Source organism: Pelophylax lessonae (genome assembly GCF_965119305.1).
Source record: "Pelophylax lessonae genome assembly, chromosome: 7".
Classification (NCBI taxonomy): Eukaryota; Metazoa; Chordata; class Amphibia; order Anura; family Ranidae; genus Pelophylax; species Pelophylax lessonae.
The window spans coordinates 188,737,319-188,763,392 of NC_138774.1; the positions used below are offsets into that span (position 1 = coordinate 188,737,319).

General features: G+C 47.5%; 1 protein-coding gene across 1 annotated transcript in view; it reads left to right on the plus strand.

Annotated features, from left to right (window-relative positions):
- GPSM1 (G protein signaling modulator 1) overlaps positions 1 to 26,074 on the plus strand; it is a 683,442-nt gene that overhangs the window by 605,038 nt on the left and 52,330 nt on the right. The window contains exon 12 of the mRNA XM_082264403.1: positions 11,555 to 11,714. Coding sequence (XP_082120529.1) covers positions 11,555 to 11,714 — 160 coding nt within the window. The remainder of the gene's footprint in view (positions 1 to 11,554; positions 11,715 to 26,074) is intronic.

Genomic DNA, 26,074 nt, shown 5'->3' on the forward strand with positions numbered 1-26,074 from the left:
TAATTAAATGAATAGGATATTATCACTGTCAATCACACAACCAGCCTCAGAGTCCAGGACCTTGGGCTCGGGGCTGTGTGTTGTTTCCAGAGAAACAGTATGTCACCTTGTTCCCTAGTATAAAACCTTTTAACCATCTAGTTTCAAATAAATCTATTCAGATCTTTGAACAGGTAAACTTGTTTGGTCCTATGGAGGGAGAAAAACTTAGCCCCTTCAATAAAAATTTATATTTGTCTGGGGTGAGTGTATAGGAAGAGAGTTTATAAATTGATCTGACCTCAAATACTGTCCCTTCTTTCTTTTTTGTTGGATCTAAGTGCTTCTTCCTCCTCGTCTGCCTCTGCGAGTTTTCTTTTCTCTTTTAAATGATTTATGGAAGATATTTCTAAAAAAGAATTGTTCAAGGGCGATTTGGATATAGTTGGAGTTGGTGTTACCATTATGAGTACTGGGATGAGGTATCGCTGGTATTTTAGGTTGAGCACCTTCTTTAACAAAACTCTCTAGATCCCTAGTTAACCACTTGCCGACCGCCGCAAGTACATATACTGCAGCGGTCAGCCCCTCCTGGGCAAAGTGACGTATCAGTACGTCACTCGCCCGCGAGCCAATAGGGGGCGAGCGCGCGCCTCCGGGGGCGCGCTCCCGCCCCCGCTCGTTCACTGCCATCACCACGCGAGTGACCGGTGGCTCCGATGTCCGCCGGCCACTCGCGATCTCCAGCTGCAGAGGGAGAAAGGCAGGTGGCTAATGTAAACAAAGCCGCTTGTCATTTTCCCTGGTGTAACTGCAGAGATCATACGATCCTGCTATGTAGGGGATACAAATGCATGCCCCTCTTTTCACATATTTATTTGTAAAAATGTTCCTTCCACTTCACAATTATGTGCCACTTTGTGTTGGTCTATCACATAAATTCCTAACAAAATACATTTATGTTTTTTGTTGTAACCTTACAAAATGTGGACAATTTCAAGGGGTTTGAATACTCTTCCAAGGCACTGTACAGTTTCAAATTGAGATCATGTAATTTTCCTATATCTCTTAATATCTACTTCCTGTTGTTATCCAATGGCTATTTGTACAGAAATTCATGGGGGGAATGTAATGCCAACTAGTACTACTTCTATTGATGTTACCTAAATTATTGTCTTTTGTGGGTTTATGATCTCCTGGTGGGGGGAGGAACATGGGAACTCTTCTACTTGTTCTTATACTTTTGATGTGATGGGGTTCCATCTCACTGGCTTGACATTTACTCTCCTTCAGCTGGAGGTTCTTGTAGGTGCATGTTCTAGTTTTGACTTTTGTTTCTTTTTGTAATAGTTTTGTGTTCTGCTACTTTTTTTTTTTTTTTTACTGTTGTGTATAATTCCAATTCTTGTCAAAACTTTGATAAAGTTATACTTTGCAAAAAAAGATGGACTGAAAGTAAAATCAATAAAGGGGATATAAAAAGGTTGTTGCAGGCACCGTTTAGATTCCATTGGGCTACTGCTCAAAAAATGTTAGTGCTTAAACCCAACTGTGTGTTAGAAACAGATACATGAATCTGGCAGAGTGTCCATGTTGGTATTCAGTCCAACAGCAGCTTTGGAATCTGCCATCTATGGTCAAGCAAAAGTAATGCCCCGTACACACGTGCAGATTGTCTGCCGAAAAGATTCGGCCGCCGAACGATTGGCCGATTTTCGGCTTGTTAGTATGATGCTTCCGACAGCCGACAGCGCACTTTCGGCCGAAAAGAAAGTCGTGCAAGCATTAAAATTTTTGTATGCCGACACCAGAGCGGCCGATTGTTCGCCAGTCAATACAAAATTCGGCCGACAGACAGCAGATTTGCAAGACTGGGCATGCTCAGAAAAGAAAAAACACACGGAAAGTTAACCATCACATGACATCACTTCTGCAGTCGGCTGTAGTCGGCGGACAAAATTTGTGTGCAGTCTTTTGCACTTTTCAGCGGACACGACAGCCCGGGGACAAAAGACGGCCGATCGGTCGGCCGACGATCGGTACGTGTGTACGAGGCATTAGACAGACATGATGGGGAACTCTCAATTCCCCAACAGACTCCATCCAACCAGTGACTAGCGGAATTTAAGTTTAAAAATCAGAAATTGCAGGTGGGGGCCTTTATTGCAGAAAAGACATGCAATGCATGGGAGTGACATCATCCTGTGCTGACCAATCAAAGTGAGTAGCACAGGGAAGAAGCCACAGAGGAACTTGCATGCATCAGACTGCTGGAACAAGAGATGAGTATTTTTACCTTTGATTTCGGTTTGTCATTTCCCAAATATGGGCATTGACAATCAGTATACCTGATCCCTTTGTTTACATTTGCTGTAGCTTTGGTTGGGGAATCTCTCAGCTTAGCGGGGCCTGGAATAGAGGCTATGTGGGAAGCTGTCACATTCATGACAGCTTTTCAGCACAGACATGGCCCACCCCTACTCCTGACGTACCTCTGTACACCAACTCAGAGCTGATCTTAATTATCTCCAGCTTTCTAATCTAAGAACTGGCAGTAATTCTTTAAGAATCTGTTGCTGCCATAGTTGGATCTACCTGAATTTGTCACCATATTTGGTGCCAAATCTGGCACAAATTTTTGCTGGATCTGGCACAGGTAATTCCAAAAGCAAACTATGGCCAGAAAAGTGATGATAAAGTGGGAAAAAAATTTCTGAGAGGTAGCATTTTAATGACAGACATTTTTGAAACTGCTCTGTGCCATGATGATGTGACTCCCATGTGCAAGTGTGCACTTGGTCAATCAGGTGGCCAAAAAGTCTAAACCCAGAATGAGGACTGGGAGAAGATGCCAGTGCCCGTGACCGAAGAGAGTGCTAACTGTGTAGTGGTGAAGGGGATCTCTTGGCAGGAAAGTCTGCGATATTGTGCTAATATGTTGTGCATACTAGCACATTATGGCTAAAAGCTCCCGAGGCCCAATTAGAAAAAAAAAATTTGGCAGAGATTTATTTCCACTTTAAGGCTTTTGTGAACTTTTCAGAATGTGTTACCGATGAGCTAAGTGCAAACTTGTGAAGCAAAGCCCTTAACCGGGTGTACTGCGGCAGGCAGCTGCTCCCAGGCAAATTGGCGTACATGTACGGCGCTCGCTCTCGGGAGTCTAGGGGGCAAGCGCTCCCACTCCCGCTCGTCAGCGGGAAAGCCGATCCAGCGGGCAGGTGGCTCCGATTGCCGCCTGACACCCGTGATCGTTCCCCGCTGAGAGAGAAGGACAGCCGGCTGTTGTAAACACAGCCGACCGTCCTTCTCCCTGGGATGATCATAGATCCCATGTGATCCTTCTATATAGGATCACTTGTCTCTGTGGTCATCTCAGAAGCCACGCCCCCCACAGTTAGAATCACTCCCCTTGATCACCTATACTGTTAACCCCTTCCCTGCCAGTGTCATTATTACAGTAACAGTGCATATTTCTCTTACGTCCCCTGACAGTCGCCGCCCATCCATATTAGCCTTCACTAGTGGGTAATTGCGTCCTCTGCAGGAGCAAGCTAGGCAGTTTAACAGGTTAATACAATTTTTTTTATACCTAGACACACCTCTAGGGGGCCATCCCTCAGCCATTATCCTGAACCAGATATCATTGTTCCTCAGTTTTTTGCTGTTTAGTGTCAGGAGTAGGCTAGCTTTTCCTTTCTAGGACCTAGGGTCTCGTTTTTTTTCCCAAAATCTGTGTTTTTTCTTCTGAAAATAGATTTTTATTTCTCTCACTAGTTAGTCAGGGAATTTTTCCTGGAGAACTACAAGTGACAGCAGAGCTGGGCCTCGCACTGAATAATATAGATCCTTATGGAGTCCCAGCCTGTCAACGAGCATTACTTACTTACCAGGTTACTGGTGCGCCCAGGCCTCGCAACGACAGTGCCACTCGAAATGGGGACGAGCCTGCGGAGTTTTCATCTTCACCAAGGGTGTCTAAACCCTGGAACGCCAGCATGTTGCTAGCATCCCTTCCTTGGCTGGCGGCACTCCCACTCAGGATGGGAGGTCTCCCGTATCAGAGCGGTGACCGCTTTCCTGGACTGGTGAGTACTGATACCCCCTTGTCCCTGGTGGTCTCCCCTTTTGGCCGGCTTGGTGTGTTTTCCCTTCCTCCCTGGCCCTGCTGAGGGCGCTGTGAGGGGTACTTGCTGTACCTGGGGGGGGGGGTGTGGGGGGCTCCATAGCTGTGAGGGGTTCTCCCTGAGGTCCCCTGTGGTGGCCAGACTGCATGTATGTGCTAATTGTGGCGCAGTATAGCGTGGCTGCCATCTTGGATGAGGGCAGGTGGCTGTGCTCAGTGTGTGGGCAGCAGCCATTTTAGGGCCTTGTCCTGACGCCGATCGGATGCCATCTTGGCTAAGGGCACATGTCTAGTAAGGGCAGCTGCCATCTTGCCAGTGACTTTTCACATTGAGTTTCATTAGGCACCCATTTTGTTGTGGCTCTTTGGCATAGGCCTCTAGGGGCATGAGGTCACTTCCTCCTTCCCTTACATTTTCTCTCGGAGCATTATCTGAAGGGGCTCTGTCAAATTGTGCAGGCTGCGGTGGGGATCCGTGGGAACTGCTGATTTAAAGGGCCAGCGTCCCATTTATTTTTTAAAGGGCCAGCGTCCCATTTATTTTTTATTGGCAAAATGGACTCCCAGGATAACAAATTCCCCGCAGACTTGGTGGGGGCTTCGGGTACTCCTGAATCCTCTTCCATGGCCTCATTATCTGCTGCTCTTGTGACTTTGGCATCCAAAGTGGATCTGCTGATATCAGAACGCTCTTCTAAAAAAAGGCCTATGCCCTCCCAGTCCTCTGACTCAGAGCCTGAATTGGTTGCCACGGACGATGTCCCCCCCAGAGGGATCCCTGTCCTCAGCTTCTGAGGAGGTGGAATCTTCCTCAGTGCCGCGGGAAGGCACTGCGATGGATGCCCTCAATAGCGCCATCTTGACGATGAGCCATCTCAGTCAAGTAAGCGGGCTGCTTTTGGGTTTGAAGGGCCCAGAAGTCGGGTGTGGTTTTTCCCTGCCCTGAGGAGTTTCACGAAATTGTGAACGACCAGTGGTGTCACATTAAACATATGCTGTTGGTACCTAAGTGTTTTTCCCACCGCTATCCCTTTTTGGAGGCCGTGGGCAAACGTTGGACGGTGTCCCCTAAGGTGGACCACACTGTCTCTAGGCTGAATAAATCCACCTTGATGCCGGTGGAGGACTCCCTAAGTGTTTAGGATCCAGCACATTTACTTGGTGGCGGGCTCACTGCTCAAGCCCGTGTTTGCTTCGGTGATGGCCTCTCAGGCTCTCACGACATGGTCCAAGGTGCTTCGGAGCACCCTGGTGGCGGAATCGGCCTCACCGACTGCCCTTGACATGGTGGATCAGATTACCCAGACTGGGATGTATCTGTGCGACGTGGCCATGGACGGGGCCCTGTTAGTCGCACGGCTGTCTGCGGTCGGGGTTGCGATCCACCGCATTATTTGGCTAAAAAGCTGGTCAGCTGACCACGCTTCCAAAAAGACTGTGTCTGATGTCCCTTATGTGGGGAGTCGTCTTTTTGGGGACACTCTGGATGAGTTGATTAAGGGGCTTATGGGAGGCAAGAGTACTCTTCTGCCCCAGGTCACTAAGGGTAAGTTCGCCCATGCTTGGCGGGGGCCTTCTTTCAAAGCTCAGCATGGGTCCTTTCGTGCCTTCAGGGTGCAGGAAAAAGGAAAATCATTCAAGCCCTCCGGTGGTCACAAGAAGCCGTGGTCGGGTAAGCCAAAGGCCGGTCAGTCTGGTTCGGCGGCCCAGTCCACCTCATCCTGAAGGGACGCCCTCACCCATCTTAGGGGTGGGGGGGACGTCTGCGTTGCTTTCAGGGACCCTAGTTGTCCAGAACAGGTGGGTTCACAAGCTGATTCGTTCAGGGTACAAGATCGAGTTTCGATCTTGCCCCGCAGACAAGTTTTTCCCATCAAACCTCCAGCTCACTCCCGATCATCTCAGAGATCTCATGGGGGCGGTGCGAGATCTGCTCGCCCAAGGAGTCCTTGTGCCAGTGCCTTCACGGGACAGGTTTATCGGTTTTTATTCCGACCTCTTCACGGTGCCCAGAAAGGAGGGCAAGGTTTGTACAATTCTGGACTTAAAGTCTCTGAACCGCTTTGTGCGGGTGCAGAAGTTCCGGATGGAATCCATCAGGTCGGTAGTGGCGTTGTTGAGTCGAGGGGACTTCCTGGCCTCCATCGACTTGAAGGATGCTTATCTGCACATCCCTATCTACGAGGGTCATCAGAGATATCTCCGCTTCGCGGTGGCAGGGGAGCATTACCAGTTTGTGGCGATGCCCTTCGGTCTCACTTCGGCTCCCAGGGTTTTCACCAAGGTTTTGGCTCCAGTGCTGGCTTTGCTGCGTTTAAAGGGGATTGCGGTCCTCGGTTTTCTGGACGACCTGTTAAGGTCGAGCTCGTGTGCAACTTTGACAAAGGATCTGTCCGTGACGGTTCAGACGCTCCAGGAGTTTGGGTGGACCATCAATTTTCAGAAGTCGGCACTGACTCCTTCAGTTCATCTTCAGTACCTAGGGATGGTCATGGACTTTGCTCAGGCAAGAGTTTTCCTTCCGGAGGACAAACTCCAGAATCTGCGGGATGAGAACTGGTCCCTCAGGGACAACGATCTCTCCTCCTTGTGGACCTGTATGCGGTCTCTGGGTCTAATGGTTTTGGCCTTCGAAGCCGTCCCGTTTGCTCAATTTCACACAAGAACTCTGCAAGCGGAGATCCTGGCCAGGTGGGACAGAACGTCTTTGGACAGGAGGATCTTTTGTGGTGGCTCCAGTCGCCGACCCGGCCTCTGCTGTGGACAGTGCTCACCATGGGTGCCAGCCTGTCGCGCTGGGGACGAGTTCTGGGCACGCTTTGTGCCCAGGGGATGTGGTCGGCAGAGGAGGCCTCCTTGCCGATAAACGTTTTGGAGCTCCGCGCAATCAAGCTTCGTCTGTTCTGTTGGTCATCTCGACTTCAGGGGTGTCCGGTTCGGGTGCAGATGGACAACACCATGGCAGTGGCTTATATCAATCACCAAGGGGGCACCAAGAGTGCCCGGGCGGCCAAGGAAGTGGCCGAAATCCTGTCTTGGGCCGAACTGCACGTTCCGGCGATTTCGGCTGTTCACATTCCGGGTGTGGAGAACTGGCAGGCGGGCTATCTGAGTAGCCAGACCTTGGACCAGAGAGAATGGTCCCTGCATCCGGAGGTGTTTCGCCTCCTGTGTGCCCGGTGGGGGGATTCTGAATGTGGATCTGTTCGCGTCCCGTCTCAACAACAAGGTGGGAAGGTTCATGGCCAGAACCTGCGATCCTCTGGCAGACGTTAGTGGTGCCTTGGCACTGGTATTGGCTGATGTATGCCTTTCCTCCGATTCAACTGTTGTCCAGGTTCCTCCGCAGGTTGGCGTCCAAACGGATACAGGTCATTCAGGTGGTCCCAGACTGGCCGCTTCGGTCCTGGTATGTGGACATCGTGCAGATGGTCGTGGAGCCTCCCTGGCGGCTTCCGCTGAGAGACGATCTTCTGTCTCAAGGGCCGATCTTCCATCCTGCTTTACAGTCACTGGCTTTGACCGCGTGGCTGTTGAAAGCCAAGTCTTGAGAGATAGGGGTCTTCCGAATGCGGTCACCCCTACCTTATTGAAGGCTTGTAAAGCTACTTCTAGAAAGATTTATCATGGCACCTGGAAAACTTATATTGCCTGGTGCGAGTCGCAAGGGTTCCATCCTCGCTCCTTCTTGGTGAATTTGGCCTTCCTGCAGGAAGGGGTGGATCAGCGTTTTGGCGCTGACCATGATCAAGGGTCAGTTGTCCGCCTTGGCCGTCCTATTCCAGCGTCCCTTGGCATCTAATTCTTTGATTCGCACTTTCATCCAAGGGGTGCGGCATCTGGCTCCCCTGAGGAAGGCTCCCTTGCCTCCTTGGGACCTGAATTTGGTGTTGTCTGTGTTACAACGGCCTCCCTTTGAGAACATCAGAGATTTTCCTCTGTCTGTGTTGTCCCAGAAAGTTGCTTTTCTGGTAGCTATCACATCTGCTCGCAGAGTTTCTGAATTGGCGGCTTTGTCTTGCCGTTCTCCTTATCTGATGATTCATAGGGATAAAGTGGTTCTGCGACCCCATAAATCTTTTATTCCTAAGGTGGTCTCGTCTTTCCACCTCAACGAGGAAGTGGCCTTGCATTCTTTGGATGTGGTCAGGCAATCAGGGTTTACCTATCTGCCACGGAGTCTGTTCGGAAGTCTGATTCCCTGTCTGTTCTTCCAAAGGGACCTCGGAAGGGCTCGGCTGCGTCCGCGGACCATTTCTAAGTGGATCAGACAGACGATTGTTCAGGCCTATTCAATCAAGGGTCAGGTTCCTCCTTTCCCTGTTAGGCCCCTTTCACACTGTCCGTCCGTCGGGCGGATTCCGTTTTTCTCAGCAGGGGATCGAGCCGCCGATCCCCCGCTGAGCAGGAGGATGACAGCTGTGTTTCCGTGCTGTGTGTGGAGACACAGCTGTCAGTTCCCTATGCATCTCTATGGGGGAAATCGGATGGGAACGGACCGTCGGTCCGTTCTCATCCGATCCCATTCGATCCGCTGGACGGATGGAAAATAGGGTTTCCATCCGTCCAGATTTGACGGATCGGATGTCAGCGGACATGTCTCCACTGACATCCGATCCCCCATAGAGATGCATGGGGGGACCATTCAGATCCGCCAAAAAACCCAACAGGCAGATCTGAACGGTCTGCCTGTGTGAAAGGGGCCTAAAGGCCCATTCTACTAGAGCCGTCAGTGCCTTTTGGGCTTTTCACCATCAGGCTTCTGTGGCTCAGGTTTGCAAAGCTGCGACCTGGTCGTCTGTGCACACATTCACAAAATTCTACAGAATTGATGTACTGGCATCCTCAGATGCTTCCTTTGGCCGCAAAGTTTTGAGTGCGGCGGTTGTTTGAAGAGACGTATTTTTGCTGTCGCTTCCTTAGGGTGTTTTTTGTTGTTCTGGGTTTGCTCCCCTTTTTGGGCTTGTTGGCCTGTAGGCTCAGGTTGTTTTTTGGCCCATTTTTTTTTTCGTTACCTTTTTAGGTTCGTTGCGTCTTCCCACCCCTCACACCTGCACTGCTTTGAGACATCCCACTAGGATGTCCCAAGGCTAAGATGGATGTGCGGCGACTGTCAGAGGACGCATGAGAAAATAGAATTTTTGCAAGAACTTACCGTAAAATTATTTTCTCTAAGTCCTCTGACAGTCTCCACCCCCGCCCCTCTGGTTTTTGGACCTGGAGGTTATTGCCTTCCGGTACTGCTTGCTACAAACTGAGGAACAGTGATATCTGGTTCAGGATAATGGCTGAGGGATGGCCCCCTAGAGGTGTGTCTAGGTATAAAAAGTTTTTTATTAACCTTTTAAACTGCCTAGCTTGCTCCTGCAGAGGGCACCATTACCCACTAGTGAAGGCTAATATGGATGGGCGGCGACTATCAAAGGACTCCAAGAAAAGAATTTTACGGTGAGTTCTTACAAAAATTCTATTTTTTAGCACTGATTACTGTAGTAATGTCACTGGTACCCCCAAAAGTGTCAAAAATGTCCAATCTGTCTTCCGCAATGTCGCAGTCCCGCAAAAAAATCACAGATCGCCGCCATTACTAGTAAAAAAAATAAAAAAATAAAAATGGCATAAATCTTTCCCGTAGTTAGTAGACGCGATAACTTTTGCGCAAACCAATCAAAATACCCTTATTGTGATTTTTTTTTTTTTTACCAAAAATTTGTACCAGAAAACAAATTGGCCTAAGATGTTAAACAATTTTGATTTTTAAAATTTTTGGGGGGAATGTCCTATATAGCAGAATGTAAAAAAATATTGTTTTTTTTTTTTTCAAAATTGTCGCATTTTTTTTGTTTATAGCGCAATAAATAGAAATCGCACAGGTGATCAAATACCACCAAAAGAAAGCTCTATTTGTGGGGAAAAAAAGGACGTAAATTTAGTTTGGGTACAGCATCACATGACCATGCAATTGTTCGTTAAAGTAACGCAGTGCCGAATCGCAAAATAGGGCCTGGTCAGGAAGGGGGTAAATTCAAACCGCAGCCAAGAAATAATTGATTGTTGTCGCATTTATTGGTATGAGACTGGATATTGATGAGGAAAACTGTGTATGTGGAGAAGGATTTAGGTTTTGTTCTGGTACTATGATAATTTCTCCAACTCTCTCTGCCCTCCTAATTTGCTATTAACATTCTGTATAATAAAATATATATTATTCAAAAGAAAGAACCATTGCTCAAAGAATTCCAGCTGTGGATATACAAACCCAAGCCCTAATTTCACTTGTATCAAACATTGTGAAATATTTATTCAGTTCAGCCAGTTTATATCTTCATTTATAGAGTTGTTACATACAAGCTTTAAATCAGGTGTGCAGTCAGAGTGATTGCTTGCAAGCTGAAGAAAGGATGGGGCTTACAGGAGAAAGAAAGCTCAGGGTGGGCACCACTAATGGGGTGACATTCACTAGTAGTTAGGAGGTGGAGCAGTGGCACAGAGTCTGCAGAATGAAAACAGTATTTACACTCTCCTTATGCTTTAGAGTTCTATATAGCACAGCGTCTGTCACTTTAAGGATCTTTTAACATGTAAAAAGTTTCTATCTATGCATTTTTTATTATTAACATTCCACATTCCTCAGATTTTCTGTAATGCTTGTAATTATCATGCACATGAACGCTTTAAAGCCTATGTGCAGCCAAAATCACAAACAGAAATATTATCACAAGGGACATAACATACAATCAATATAATGTGTTCCTTGTGCCAATTCCTCTTCTCTTAGTGAAAATCTTCTTCCATCCTGCCCCTTCCTAAACCCTGCAATTTTGCAGCAGGGGGGTAATATAACTAATGCTCTGTCACAAGCCAACATCAAGAGAGCCTGACTATGCTCAACCTTTCCACCCAGCACCACCATTCATAGAATCTGTACTACAGCTTCTATGAATGGAGGACAAGTGGATGACTGATGGCTACGTCCCCTTCCATTCATAGATCATGGACTATTGATAGAAGCTGTGGTAGCCCGTCAGTTGTATTAACCCATGCCGCATCGGAAGAATATGGTGCCTGGGGTGGGGGGACAGGACAAACAAAGATTTTCAGAAACCGAAGAGGAATTCGCACAAGATACACATCCTACTGGCTGTATGTTATGTTTCTTATGTCAATTTTGACTGTACTTGAGCTTTAATGGACAATAAAATGAAGCACGTATTTTTGAATATTTATTTTATAATGTTTATTAAGACATTTACCCTCGTTTTTAATAACACATTACAGCCCAGAGCCCCTTCTAGCACTGAAGCATTGTCATAGCGAACGCTGTCATGAATCAATAGTGGCTGTAAATGGGGGAATCATTCAGAATTGATTGGAGTGGATGCAGGCACAGAAGGCCCAGGAGATGCAGGGAAATCTGTATTAAATTATCTTCTCTTAACTGTCTTGCAGAAAATCAATCGGGCGCCATCGGACGAGGAATGTTTCTTTGACCTCTTGAGTAAATTTCAGAGTAACCGGATGGATGATCAAAGATGTACATTAGAGGAGAACCAGAGCGCAGGGACGGAAACCACGCCAACATCCGTGCCAGCACTGGATGACCGGATATGTGAGTACACACATACGCCATTCAGAACGATTACCCTACCGCAGCTTAGAGAAAGTGTCTTTATTAAACAGTGTGGGATATCAGTCATATGTCAATGGATTTCAGGTAACACTGCAGTTGAGAACCAGTGCCAAGAGGAGCATCTAGGTTGCCACTGCTGATTGCATCTCAAAATACTAACTGCTTGGCTGTTACTGGCTTTAATACTTTAAGCCACTGGCATGGAACAACAAGTAATAATGCACCTGCTGATCTCTATACTACTTCTGAGTAAAGTGAGTCAGAAAGTGTTGAAATTTAAAGACCAGTATAACAGCTGGTCAATTAGCATTTTCAGAAAAAGAGGTCCTGTACTTTGGTGACCCTAGTCATGACTAATGCTGAAATGTAAGCTCTTTCTGTTGTACCCCTTGTTGTTTATGTTGTCGTCTTGTTTTCTGAGATCACTGTACTGATACCTTGTGGGGAATAAGTAAAGAAATGAAAAAAAAAAGGAGAGTTCAGCAGTGGCAGCGTATGTAGTTGTCTCACAAAAGGTTTACCTTAATCCTTGTTTTACATACAGTGCATCCAGAAAGTATTCACTTTTTCCACATTTTGTTGCACACAGAAGCAAACGCATATGTAAAAAGTGTTCAAACTACACGGGAGGTATTGCCGTGATTGGTAGAACAATAATTACAGCACAATAACTCCTATATAGCGCTAAACTGGTAACCTGTAAAAATTGTGAAAGCATCACCTATGGAGATTTTTAGGTATCGTAGTTTGTCACCATTTCATGAGCATGCGCAAATTTGAAGCATGACATGTTAGGTATCAATTTACTCGGCGTAACATCAGCTTTCACATTGTACAAAAAATTGGGCTACCTTTAGGCTACATGTACACGGGACGTTTTCAAAAGTCCTTTGAACGCTGGAATTTTACAGCTATGTAAAGGACGTTTAAAACGTCCGTTGTGTCGCGTTTGCAGCCGCGTTTAGCGGGCATTTGTGCTCAGATCCGTTTTTAGAGGTCAAAAAATCATTCCCCTTTAAACAGTAAAAACGCAAACGCTAAACGCAGGTGACCACGTTCGGTCGTGTTTTGCGTTTGAAACGTCGTAAACACACGTTCTGAACATCCTGAACGCAAATAATTGCTTTCCAAAAAAATGACACTGAACTTAACTGCCTCTAAATGACTGTAAACGACTCCGTGTACATGGGCAGATAAGATAACATAGAGGAGGGTTCAGGGGCTTCTGAAAAAAATGCCCAACTGCTCCTAAACATTCGTTTACAAGTAGCAGTGTACATGAGACCTTACTGTTTTATTATTTTTTAATTCAAAAAAAGTGTATTTTTTTTTCTTTAAATTGCGTTTGTAAGACCGCTGCACAAATACGGTGTGACAAAGTATTGCAATGATCTCCATTTTATTCTCTACTGTCTTTGCTAAAAAAATATATACAGTATCTCACAAAAGTGAGTACACCCCTCAATTTTTTGTAAATATTTTATTATACCTTTTCATGTGACAACACTAAAGAAATGACACTTTGTTACAATGTAAAGTAGTGAGTGTACAGCTTGTACAACAGTGTAAATTTGCTGTCCCCTCAAAATAACGCAAAACACAGCCATTAAAGTGGTTGTAAACCCACTTTATATACAATGTGGGACTTTAAGTGAGACACCAGCAGGTATGCCCAGCGTCTCCATCCCTGTATCGGAAAAAACGAATGGAAAAGGATTAAGAGAGGTGCATGGAAGCCAGCCAGCCCCCAGTCTGATGTACTCACCCTCCAGTCTGCCACCAACCAAGTAGACCTGTCTCATGATATAAATAAAGAACAGGGGTTTAGTTGACACGCATTTGCAAACGCATGTGTAAGCTGCAGAGCCACGATGCGGCACCCTGTTTTATCTGCAGTCCTAACACTTTTAAATTTGAGTGTCTCCACTCTGGGAGCACATGGCTGCTAATGGATCCCACCTCCATCCATGACTGGTCTAGTATCTCAAAACTCTAATAGCAATGTTCTTAAGATGGTACAAACTGAAAACGACCAGCTGAGAAGCATACACCTCCAACCCCTTGGCGGATGCAGTGTAAAACACAGATTGGGACTTTATATAAGGCAATTTGCCTGTATAGCACAGTGCCTCCATCCCTAATTTCATTAATATTTGGGACTTTACATGAGACAAGCAGGTCATGCTATGGTCTCCATCCCTGTATATAAAAAAACTGGGGTCAAATTAGACTGCATCCACCAAAAACGCACGAAAATCGCACGGTGGGACTTTAAATGAAGCACCAGCCTGTAGGCAAGGTGCCTCCATCCCTGGTTACATAGAGAATGTGGGCTATGTGGGACTTAAAGTGAGACACCAGCAGGTATACCCAGCGTCTCCATCCCTGTATCGGAAAAAAAACAAATTGAAAAGGATTAAGAGAGGTGCATAAAAGCCAGCCATCCCCCAGTCTGATGTACTCACCCTCCAGTCTGCCACCAACCAAGTAGACCTGTCTCATGATATAAATAAAGAACAGGGGTTTAGTTGACACGCACTTGCAAACGCATGTGTAAGCTGCAGAGCCACGACACGGCACCCTGTTTTATCTGCAGTCCTAACACTTTTAAATTTGAGTGTCTCCACTCTGGGAGCACATGGCTGCTAATGGATAAAGTAAAGTAAACCCACTTTAAAGACTTCTACCTATAGGTAAGCCTATATTAAAGCTTACCTATAGGTGCTATAAATATCTCCTAAACTTGCACCGTTTAGGAGATATTTACAGTGCATGCAGCCGATGACGTCATCGGTGCATGCGCTCTGAAGGCACGGCCACCCGTGCCGTTCCTTCAGAGCCCTATGCCGTGAACAGCGGCTCCCGCGCGCATGTGCGGGAGTGATGTAACCGCGCCTCCGGCCAATCAGATGGTCAGAGGACGCGAACCAGGACGGCTGGACATGTTGGACCTGTTGCTGAGTGGGTGGACACTGCGGTGGCTTCGTTTTAAGGTATTTCTTCATAATGAGCTAGTATGCGATGCATACTAGCTCATTATGCCTTTGTCTTTACAGGTTTTTTTTTTTTTTCGTTTTTTTATCAGGGTTTACTTCCTCTTTAATGTCTAAACAGCTGGCAACAAAAGAGAGTACACCCCTAAGTTAAAATGTCCAAATTGGGCCCAAAGTGTCAATATTTTGTGTGTCCACCATTATTTTCCTGCACTGCTTTAACCCTCTTGGGCATGGAGTTCACTAGAGCTTCACAGGTTGCCACTGGAGTCCTCTTCTACTCCTCCATGATGACATCATGGAGCTGGTGGATGTTAGAGACCTTGTGCTTTTCCACCTTCCGTTTGAGGATGCCCCACAGATGTTTAATAGGGTTTAGGTCTGGAGACCTGTTTGGCCAGTCCATCACCTTTACCCTTAGCTTCTTTAGCAAGGCAGTGGTCATCTTGGAGGTGTGTTTGGGGTCCTTATCATGTTGGAAAACTGCCCTGCGGCCCTGTCTCCGAAGAGAGGGGATCATGCTCTGCTTCAGTATGTCACATTACATGTTGGCATTCATGGTTCCCTCCATGAACTGTAGCTTCCCAGTGCTGGCAGCACTGATGCAGCCCCAGACCATGACACTCCTACCACCATGCTTGACTGTAGGCAAGACACACTTGTCTTTGTACTTCTCATCTGGTTGCCACCACACACGCTTGACACCATCTGAACCAAATAAGTTTATCTTGGTCTCATCAGACCACAGGACATGGTTCCAGTAATCCATGTCCTTAGTCTGCTTGTCTTCAGCAAACTGTGTGCTGACTTTCTTGTGCATCATCTTTAGAAGAGGCTTCCTTCTGGAATGACAGTCCTGCAGACCAATTTGATGCAGTGTGTGGCGTATGGTCTGAGCACTGACAGGTTGACCCCCCACCCCTTCAACCTCTGCAGCAATGCTGGCAGCACTTATACGGCTATTTCCCAAAGACAACCTCTGGATTTGACACTGAGCATGTGCACTCAACTTGTTTGGTTGACCATGGCGAGGCCGGTTCTGAGTGGAAATTGTCCTGTTAAACAGCTGTATGGACTTGGCCACCGTGCTGCAGCTCAGTTTCAGGGTCTTAGCAACCCTCTTATAGCCTAGGCCATCTTTATGTATAGTAAAAATTATTTTTCTCTTACGTCCTCCGACAGTCGCCGCCTCTTCATATTCGTCACATATGGGGTATTAGACTTTGCTCCGAAGGAGTAGCTAGGCAACAGAATATGTTAACAATAAAGCTTTAACATATCCCACCCTCAAGGGGTGGTCCCCTCAGTCAATACCCTCCTACTTCCTGCAACCATATCTCAGTTTTAATGTCTAGCTTGTCAGGAGTGGCTGGCTCTCTCTGTGCTGGGACTTTTTGTCCCAGACTCTTTCTTCTTTTTGATATTTTGTTTGAGTTTTCTCTCTGCCTTTACTTAGCTGTTATTTTTGTCAGCATTAGTTAGTTCTTCGGACGAAGAGGATCATGCGGACTGGGTCTCGGGCTGATCCCCCTGGTCGCAGGTCGTGGGTCAGTGGCTTCCCAGTCTGCCATCGAGCGTTCAGCCAGGTATCGCTCCTGGCACAGTGAACGACCCATCCCTGTTCGGTGCAGGGATGATTGGTGAGGTGGCTACCTCACCGGACGCTGTGCGGTTTCTGAACCGCCATTGTGTGCGTCTTGAATTGCGACTCTCCCTGCCTCATGTGCAGCGGCTTGTTCGCCTGTGCGGGTTCCCCACGCCATGTGAGGTAAGTGTATCTATGTGGGGACCTGTCTGTCTGGGGGGGGTCTCAGTCTGGGACTGTGTAACCTGCCTTTAATCACACTGCTTGTCTCCCTATCTCTCGGCTGCATGCTGTGGGCTGCAAGGGGGGGGGGGGAGCTGTATGACACTGAGTATGTCAGGCTGGGCAGTGTGAGGAGCTGTGTGCTGTGGGGCATGTTTTTAATGGCATGTTGGGGCATATACAGCGATCGCTGCGGCGATCTAACATGTATCCATATAATGGGTTATTATTGTGTGTGATTTTATGCACTGTGGAGCGGCGATTTCGGCGCCAAACGACGCCATTTTACCGGCGCCCGCTCCGGCCGCATGGTTTACATGCACGGCGGCCATTTTCTTGTAGCCTCCATAGGCTTACATAGAGCGCCCTGGCAGCATCACTTCCTCTCTCCTGGAAGCACCGATCGAGGCAGCAGCAGCAGCGGAGTCTCCTCAGGTTTTATCCTTCTATTCCTGTGTTCCATTGCCTGTATTCAGTCTGTATATTCCCTGTGGGGGTCTCATTGTGCCTGAGTGTGGTGCGGTGGGCTGCGCTTGCCGCGCTTGCTGTAAGGGGGCAGTTAACCCTTGGTTGTCTGGCATACAGGGGCAATGGATTCTCAGGAGGGCAAGTTTCCCACAGTATTGGTGGAAAGCCAGGGGACCGCTGTTTCCCCCCCAGGGGGGGATTTAGCCACTATTGTGGCTGGCCTTGCTGCACAGGTGCAAATGCTGGTGGCTGCTCAATCTACTAAACGGCCCAGAGTTACTCTGTCCTCTGATTCTGAGGGTGAAGGTGATGGGGCTGTTCTGGCGGGGACCTCCCTATCGGGGTCCCGCTCCTCTCTTGATCTAGTGGGGTCTGAGGTAGAGGCTGAAGTTGAGGGGGTTGATAATTCTCCCCCTGGCTCGCCTGAAGAGCTTGCAATCATGGATGAGTTGATTGCTTCCATTAAGCAGACGCTACGTTTGCAGGACGAGGTGTGTCCCCCAGCTGCCTTGGCGGCTTATGGGACGCAGAGAAAACGCAGGACGCCGCAGGTTTTTCCCTGCAATGCTGATTTTCAGCGCGCTGTTAAGGACCAATGGCGCGATTTGCGCAAGCCTTTTGCGGTGCCAAGTAAATTTAAGCTGCGTTATCCTTTCTCGCCTGCCACTGATGAACGGTGGTGTGTGCCTCCGCCGGTGGATCATGCTATTGCGGTTTTGAACAAAGCCACTGCGATCCCTGCAGAGGGATCCCCTGTTTTCCGTGATGCCACGGATAGGAGACTGGAGTCTCTTGCCCGTCATACTTATTCTGTTACGGGTTCTATGCTTAAGGCTCTGTTTGCTTCTCTCATGGCGGCCCAGGCGATCGCAAGTTGGACGCAGATGCTTAGGCGCGTCCTAGTGGCCGATTCGGCCTCGGCGGCGACCCTGGATATGGTGGATCAGATCCACCAGGGTGTCATGTATCTGTGTGATGCGGACCTGGACCTGATTCCGTTGGCCGCGCGTGTGCACAGCGTGGCGGTGTTGTCTCGCCGCCTGGTTTGGTTGAAATGTTGGTCGGTGGACCAATCTTCACGTAAAACCTTAGCCAATCTGCCTTATGATGGGTCTCGCCTTTTTGGGGAGTCCCTGGATGTGTTGATTAAGGGGATTACCGGGGGTAAGAGCACTCTCTTGCCCCATTTCCCCAAGGCTAAGGGGGCTTCTGGGAAGAAGCATGCTCAGTTTCGGCCCCCTCAGGGGTCCTTTCGTGCCTTTCGGCCGCACTACAAGGGCAAACCGTTCAAGGGCCAAGGCTCTCAGAAGAAGCCCTGGTCTGGGAAACAGAAGTCCGGTCAATCCGGACCTGCGGCCCATAACAGTTCGGCCTGAAGGGGCGCCCTCACCCAGTTTTGGGGTGGGGGGACGCTTGCTCGGTTTTCTTCAGCCCTGGTTGGCCCGTGTGAGGGACAGATGGGTTCTGGAAATCGTTCGATCTGGTTACAAGATCGAGTTTCTCTCTCGGCCGGAGAGCAGATTTTTTCCCTCAAATCTTCAACTGTCTCCAGAGCGCCTGCGGGATCTGCACCTGGCGGTGCGGGACCTGAGGGCTCAGGGAGTGGTGGTTCCGGTGCCTCATCGGGACAGATTTCGGGGGTTTTATTCCAATCTGTTCACCGTGCCCAGAAAGGAGGGCAAGGTTCGTCCGATTCTGGACTTGAAAGCTCTGAACCGCTCTGTGCGAGTTCGCAAGTTCCGCATGGAATCCCTGCGCTCGGTGGTGGCTGCCCTGGTTCCGGGGGAATTCATGGCCTCCATCGATTTGAAGGATGCGTACCTTCACATCCCCATATTCGAGGGTCATCAGAAGTACCTTCGATTTGCCATTGCGGAGGATCACTACCAGTTTGTGGCGTTGCCCTTTGGGCTCGCCTCGGCTCCGCGGGTCTTCACCAAGGTGCTTGCACCGGTTCTGGCATTATTGAGAGCCCAGGGCATTTCTGTCCTGGGGTATCTGGACGACATTCTGGTTCGGTCTGCGACCAGACAGGGTCTGGAGAAGGACCTGTCTGTCACAATGCAAACTCTGCAGGAGTTCGGTTGGACGATAAATGTTCCAAAGTCGACACTGAGTCCGTCGGTTCGTCTCCCCTATCTGGGAATGATACTGGACTCGGTGCAGGCGAAGGTCTTCCTGCCGGAAGACAAACTCAGGACTCTTCAGGAGGAAGTCAGGTCCCTCAGGGACGTTCCACACTCGTCTCTGCGGACGGGTATGAGATGTCTGGGATTGATGGTCTCGGCCTTCGAGGCGATTCCTTTCGCGCAGTTTCACACGCGGGGTCTCCAAGCGGAGATCCTGTCCAGGTGGGACGGGCGACCTCAATCTCTGGATCTTCAGATCTCGTTGAGTCATCGCACCAGGGAAAACCTTCTGTGGTGGCTCCAGTCCCCGTTGGTGTCCGGGGGCAAGTCTTTTCGTCCGATCTCGTGGACGATAATCACCACGGATGCCAGCCTGTCGGGCTGGGGTGGTGTTCTGGGCGTTCTGTCCGCCCAGGGGACCTGGTCGGAGGGGGAGTCTTCCCTTCCGATCAACATTCTGGAATTGCGTGCGATAAGGCTCTGTCTTCATCGCTGGACGGACCGGCTGCAGGGCTGCCCGGTTCGGGTGCAGACGGACAATGCCACGGCGGTGGCCTACATCAACCACCAAGGGGGCACCAGGAGTGCCCGAGCGGCTCGAGAAGTGGCCGACATTCTGTCTTGGGCCGAGACTCATGTCCCGGCGATAACGGCGGTTCACATTCCGGGAGTGGAGAACTGGCAGGCGGACTATCTGAGTCGCCAGACCCTGGATCAGGGGGAATGGTCTCTCCACCCGGCTGTCTTCCAGATGTTGTGCGCGAAGTGGGGTCTTCCAGATGTGGACCTGTTCGCGTCTCGCCTCAACTACAAGGTGAAGAGGTTCGTGGCAAGGACGCGCGACCCTCGGGCAGACGCGTCGGACGCGTTAGTGGCCCCGTGGCATCAGTACAGGCTGATGTACGCGTTTCCACCGATTCAGTTGCTGTCCAGGTTCCTTCGCAGGTTGCACTCGGAACGCAGCACGGTGATTCTTGTGGCACCGGACTGGCCTCGCCGGTCCTGGTACGCAGACCTCGTGAATCTGGCGGTCGACGCTCCTTGGCGTCTGCCTCTTCGAGACGATCTACTGTCTCAAGGACCGATTTACCATCCTGCTTTACAGTCGCTGGCTTTGACGGCCTGGCTGTTGAGACCGAGGTCCTGAAGGAGAAGGGTCTCTCTCCAGAGGTCGTTCATACTTTGATCAACGCGAGGAAGTCTTCCTCGGGGAAGGTTTATTACCGTACTTGGAAGGCCTATTTTGCCTGGTGTGAGTCCAGGGGGTTTTCACCCCGCACGTACTCGGTTTCCCGTGTGCTGTCTTTCCTTCAGACGGGTGTCGATCAGCGTTTGGCGCTGGCTACGATTAAGGGTCAGGTGTCGGCGCTGGCCGTTCTATTTCAACGTCCCGTGGCTTCCAACTCCTTGGTTGGCACTTTTATTCAGGGTGTGCGGCATCTGGTTCCTCCTAGGAGGGATCCTTTGCCCCCTTGGGACTTGAATCTAGTTCTGTCTGTGTTACAACGTGCTCCTTTTGAACAGATCAGGGAGATCTCGTTGTCTATGTTGTCCAAAAAGGTCGCCTTTTTGGTGGCGATCACTTCGGCTCGCAGAGTGTCGGAACTGGCGGCTTTGTCCTGCAAGTCTCCGTACCTGGTTGTTCATTTGGATAAGGTGGTCTTGCGACCTAATCCTTCTTTTCTACCGAAACGAGTTTCGGAATTCCATCTTAACGAGGATATTGTTTTGCCTTCGTTGTGCACGAAGCCTAAACATCCAAAGGAGGTGAGATTGCACTCTCTGGATGTTGTTCGGGCGATAAGGGTTTACCTTAAATCGACTGAGTCTTTTCGTAAGACTGACTCCTTGTTTGTTCTTCCAGAGGGTCCTCGGAAGGGCATGGCGGCTTCCGCCTCTACCATTGCCAAATGGATCAGGCAGACCATTGAACAGGCCTATGCCTTGCAGGGGAAGGTTCCCCCTGTGCCTGTGAAGGCGCACTCTACTAGATCACTGAGTACGTCTTGGGCCTGCCGTCATGGGGCTTCTGTAGCCCAGGTGTGTAAGGCGGCGACTTGGTCGACCGTACACACTTTCACAAAATTCTACAAAGTAGATGTTCAGGCATCGGCGGATGCTTCCTTTGGCCGCAAGGTTCTTAGTGCGGCTGTTCCATAGGGTCCCTTATTGGGGACTCCTGGCTGTTGGGATAGCTTTTTTGTATCCCCTGGTTTTTTTGTCTTTTCCTGGGTTGTTGCTCCTGTTGAGCACTTATTTTTGCTGTTGCCCAGCTGGTTTCCTTCCTTTGGTAAGGTTCCTTTCTTTGATGTGGAGACTGCGTTGCCTTTCGGCGCGGATGCGTTTCCCACCCCTCATGTTTGCACTGCTTTGGGACGTCCCCATATGTGACGAATATGAAGAGGCGGCGACTGTCGGAGGACGTAAGAGAAAACGGAATTTTTGTAAAATCTTACCTGTAAAATTCCTTTCTCTGAGTCCTCCGACAGTCGCCGCCCCCGCCCCTCTTTTGGGGTTTGAAGGTATACTCTACTGCTATTCCACTAAAACTGAGATATGGTTGCAGGAAGTAGGAGGGTATTGACTGAGGGGACCACCCCTTGAGGGTGGGATATGTTAAAGCTTTATTGTTAACATATTCTGTTGCCTAGCTACTCCTTCGGAGCAAAGTCTAATACCCCATATGTGACGAATATGAAGAGGCGGCGACTGTCGGAGGACTCAGAGAAAGGAATTTTACAGGTAAGATTTTACAAAAATTCCGTTTTTTCAGATTCTCAGAAAGTTCTGTGCTATGAGGTGCCATGTTGAACTTCCAGTGACCAGTATGAGAGAGTGAGAGCGATAACACCAAATTTAACACACCTGCTCCCCCATTCACACCTGAGGAGGGAAAATGGCTAAATGGACCTAATTTGGACATTTTAACTTAGGGTTGTACTCACTTTTGTTTTTTGTTAGCAGCGGTTTAGACTTTAATGGCTGTGTGTTTGAGTTATTTTGAGGGGACAGCAAATTTACACTTTTACACAAGCTGTACACTCCCTACTTTACATTGTAGCAAAGTGTAATTTCTACAGTGTTGTCACATGAAAACATATAATAAAATATTTACAAAATTGTGAGGGGTGTACTCACTTTTGTGAGATACTGTATATAATGTTTGGGGGTTCTAAGTCATTTTCTATAAAAAAAAAAAAAATACAAATTTTAACTTAACCACTTAACGCAAACTGACGTAGGTCTACGTCGGCTGCCTTTAAGTGGTTGTACCGGGGTGATGCCTCTAGCTAAAGGCATCATCCCGGTACCCTTTTTTAGAGCCAGTGGTCAGCTTGGATGGAATCCCAATCAAAGCTGAATGCGGCTTCGATCGAGTATCCAATGACGTAATCCGGAGGCGGCATCCATGACGTCACGTCCGGGTTACTCGGCTGCTAAAGGCGCCAAATTTAAAATGAAAGTGTATTCAAAAATGCACTTCATAAAGAGTACCTGTCACAAGGGATGTTTACATTGCTTGTGACAGCAATAAAAGTGATCAGATTTTTTATTTTTTTTAAAAACCTGTAGTAAAATTTAAAAAAAAATTAAAATCAATAGGAAAAAAAAATTAAAATTTTAGCCATCGCCGTGAGCTCGTGCACGAAAAAAATGTATACGGAAGTTGCGCTCGCAAATAAAATCGCTATTCAAACCACACGTGAGATATCGCCGCGATCGCCCGAGAGTGAGCAATAATATAAAAAAAGAGCTACTCTCTAACTCTAAACTGGTAACCGTTACAAATTTTTAAAGCGTTGCCTATGGAGAATTTAATTGGCCGTAGTTTGTCGCCATTCAGCGGGCATGCGCAATTTTAAACCGTAACATGTTGGGTATCTATTTACTTGACGTGACATCATCTTTCGCAATATACAAAAGAAATGGGCTAAGTTTACTGTTTAGTTTTTTTTTAAATGCAGTGAAATGTAATTTTTCGTAATTTTTCAAAAAAATGGTGTTTGAAAGACCGCTGCGCAAATACCGTGTGACAAAAAAATATTGCAATGACCGCCATTTTATTCTCCAGAGTCTTTGCTAAAAAATATATATAATGTTTGGGTGTTCTAAGTAGTTTTGTTGCAAAAAATACTGGTTTCAACTTGTGAACAAAATGTGTCAAAAATGGACCGGTCCTTAAGTGGGTAAACAACAAATGTCAGAGATAGGCTTGGTCCTTAACTGGTTAAACTTGATTTCTTTTGGAGTATCTCTTAATTGCTATTTTCTTCCCCACATAGTGAAGTTACCCTTTAAAGTGAACCTCCAGCTAAAACATTTTGAATGGAGTGGCATAGGACCTCGGTTTTTTTTTCCTGTCAGATTTTCTCTGCTAATGAAAGGGAAAATCAAAATCCATAAAACATGATGGAGCCTTTAGCTCTCCTTCACGGCACTCACCTTTTTTGGTATTATTCCAAAACTATATTGGTGTTGTTACGTAAGACAAAAACTTCTGCAAAGACACAACAAAAGCATAAAGCTCACATACTGGGCCCCTGTTCAATAACACTTTGACAGGGAATACGATGATGACACCCGCAGAAGATATCACTTGTTGTCAGTGTGGAGAGGAGACACAGACATGCCTCTGGCCCTCCCCATTCTATGTTATCAGCTGTGGCAAAATAGGCGACAAGAGTTTTAGGATCCTGGACACCGGGACTGAGCAGAAAGAGAGTTGCAGCCAAATTGGACTTGCCTGTAGCGTCAACATACACCGCTGCCATATGAATAAATACCATCATTATTCTGTCTCTGCTCTTATTCCAGCAGCAGAACTAGATGATCACAGCTGTTTTGTGTAAACTAAATGTAAGCCTAATATTGGCATCTTTGTTTCCTGTTTAATAGGAAAAACTAAGAACAAGACTAGAAAAAGCTATTGCTTAAATAGAAATCTAACCCAACTTTTGACTTTACCGAGTCACAAAATCCAACGACACAGCACACTTTATAGTCTGAGATGTGAGGCAGATGAATTTAACTCAATCTCATCTATGTGTGTTACATCCCTTGCACACCGACAGCTGAGCCAAAAATGTTGGCGTTTCTTCCCACTCAGGTGCTGCATAGAGCCTCACATAGACATGAATAGCTGAAAACAACTGTATTCATGTAGCACAGTGTTGCATAGACCAATACGCTATACTGGTGTTTACGATAGCAAAGCCGTATATCTAGAATACAGCTATTCAAGTCTATGGGAAGCTGTTTGCAGGGAGAATGGCATTTCAGAATTTACATTGAAGAGGCTCAGCTTCCAAGTACAAAAGCCCTTAATGTTTTAACATCTTTGTATAGTTTGTATACTGTATGTATTTGGGGGCAGCCATATTTGCTCATTAGGTGGCAAGTTTCCTGCTTAGTATTGTGCTTTATTGTTCCCTGCTTGGTAGTATATACAAGCTGTGTAAATACAGATTTCGTTTACAAATATACATCAATGGAGAACTCCAGTCTGCAGCAACCTATATTTTCATACTTCTCCTTTCCTACTGTACAAACTTTTTGCCCCTCTTCAAATTTTATTGAGCTCAGGGTTTCTATCTTTAAACTGTACAGAAAAGGGAAGAGGGGTGGGGTCACATGACCATCCTTGCTTCTTTTTTTATCCTGTTGGAGACTTACTTTAGGAAACTTGGAGGAGAAATATGTACGGTACAATATAGTGTATATAGTACTGAAATCTGTAAGCAGCGTTTAAAGGTCAGGGGTGTGCAATGCACAATGTGCAAGGGTTAAGAGTGCTTAATGCACAGAATGCTGCAGTCAGTGTTGGGTTTAGGAATATACATGCAGGTGACCGGGATGTTTAGTGCAAAAGGTTCAAGGGTCAGGAGTATGTAACACACAGAGTGCTTTTAGTCGGTGCCAAATTTATGAGTATATAAACACACAGAATGCAGGGGACAGGAGTACAAAAGGAAAAGGGTGCGCGACTCAGGGCTGTGTTACACACAGTGTGGGGGTAAGGGAAGTGTCAAATCCCCTCCGTAAGCAATACTCTCCCCCACATCCCTAAGTGAACCCCCCCCCCCCCCCAGCATAAATTCCCTCTACTTTCCCTTCCCAACACAAAATCCTCTTCCCTTTCAAGCACAAATCCTAAATCCCCCTTCTAGTACAAATTATTTTCCCCTCCAAATCCCACCATGTACAGGTTCAAAAACTGCTATTGGACTGAACAGTGGCTATGGATCCACCCACTGCCGTGTTCTGTCAATTAAAAGTAAAGCAAACGTGATGGGGATCTAGTCTCAGTCCCCCATCAGGCTCCGCCCACCCCAGTACAAAATTCCTTTCCCCGTACCTGACATCAGGAATAAACTAAAACTCAAAACCACCATCAACATCTACAACAGTCTACACTCCAACCAGAAAATTAGATTTTCTAAGATCTTACCGTAATTTTTTTTTCTCTGAAGTCCATCGACAGACGCAGCCTCATCTTCATCAGCTGAATGGGTTATGCTGCCCCCTGCAGGAGTAGTCTAGGCAGTAAGAAATTTACATATACACGCCCACGGGGCTGTCCCAGCAGGCATAACCCACCCACACTCAGCTCAGCTTACCAGTTTAGTTGCAAGCAGTGAAGAAAAAAAACATCCCCAAATTAGAGGGGCGGGTGCTGCGTCTGTCGATGGACTTCAGAGAAAAAGATTTTATGGTAAGATCTTACAAAAATCTTATTTTCTCTATCGTCCATCGACAGACGCAGCCTCAACCTTATCATCTGAATGGGATGTCCCAAAGCAGTGTAGGGCGGGAAGAATGCAACCAGAAAGTAACGTAAATTCCAAAAGGCTAAACTTAGCCAACTGGGTAACATGAAGTTCAACCAAACAACAGGAGCTCACTCAGGAAAAAGACCCCTAAGAGAAACAAAAACATTCTCTT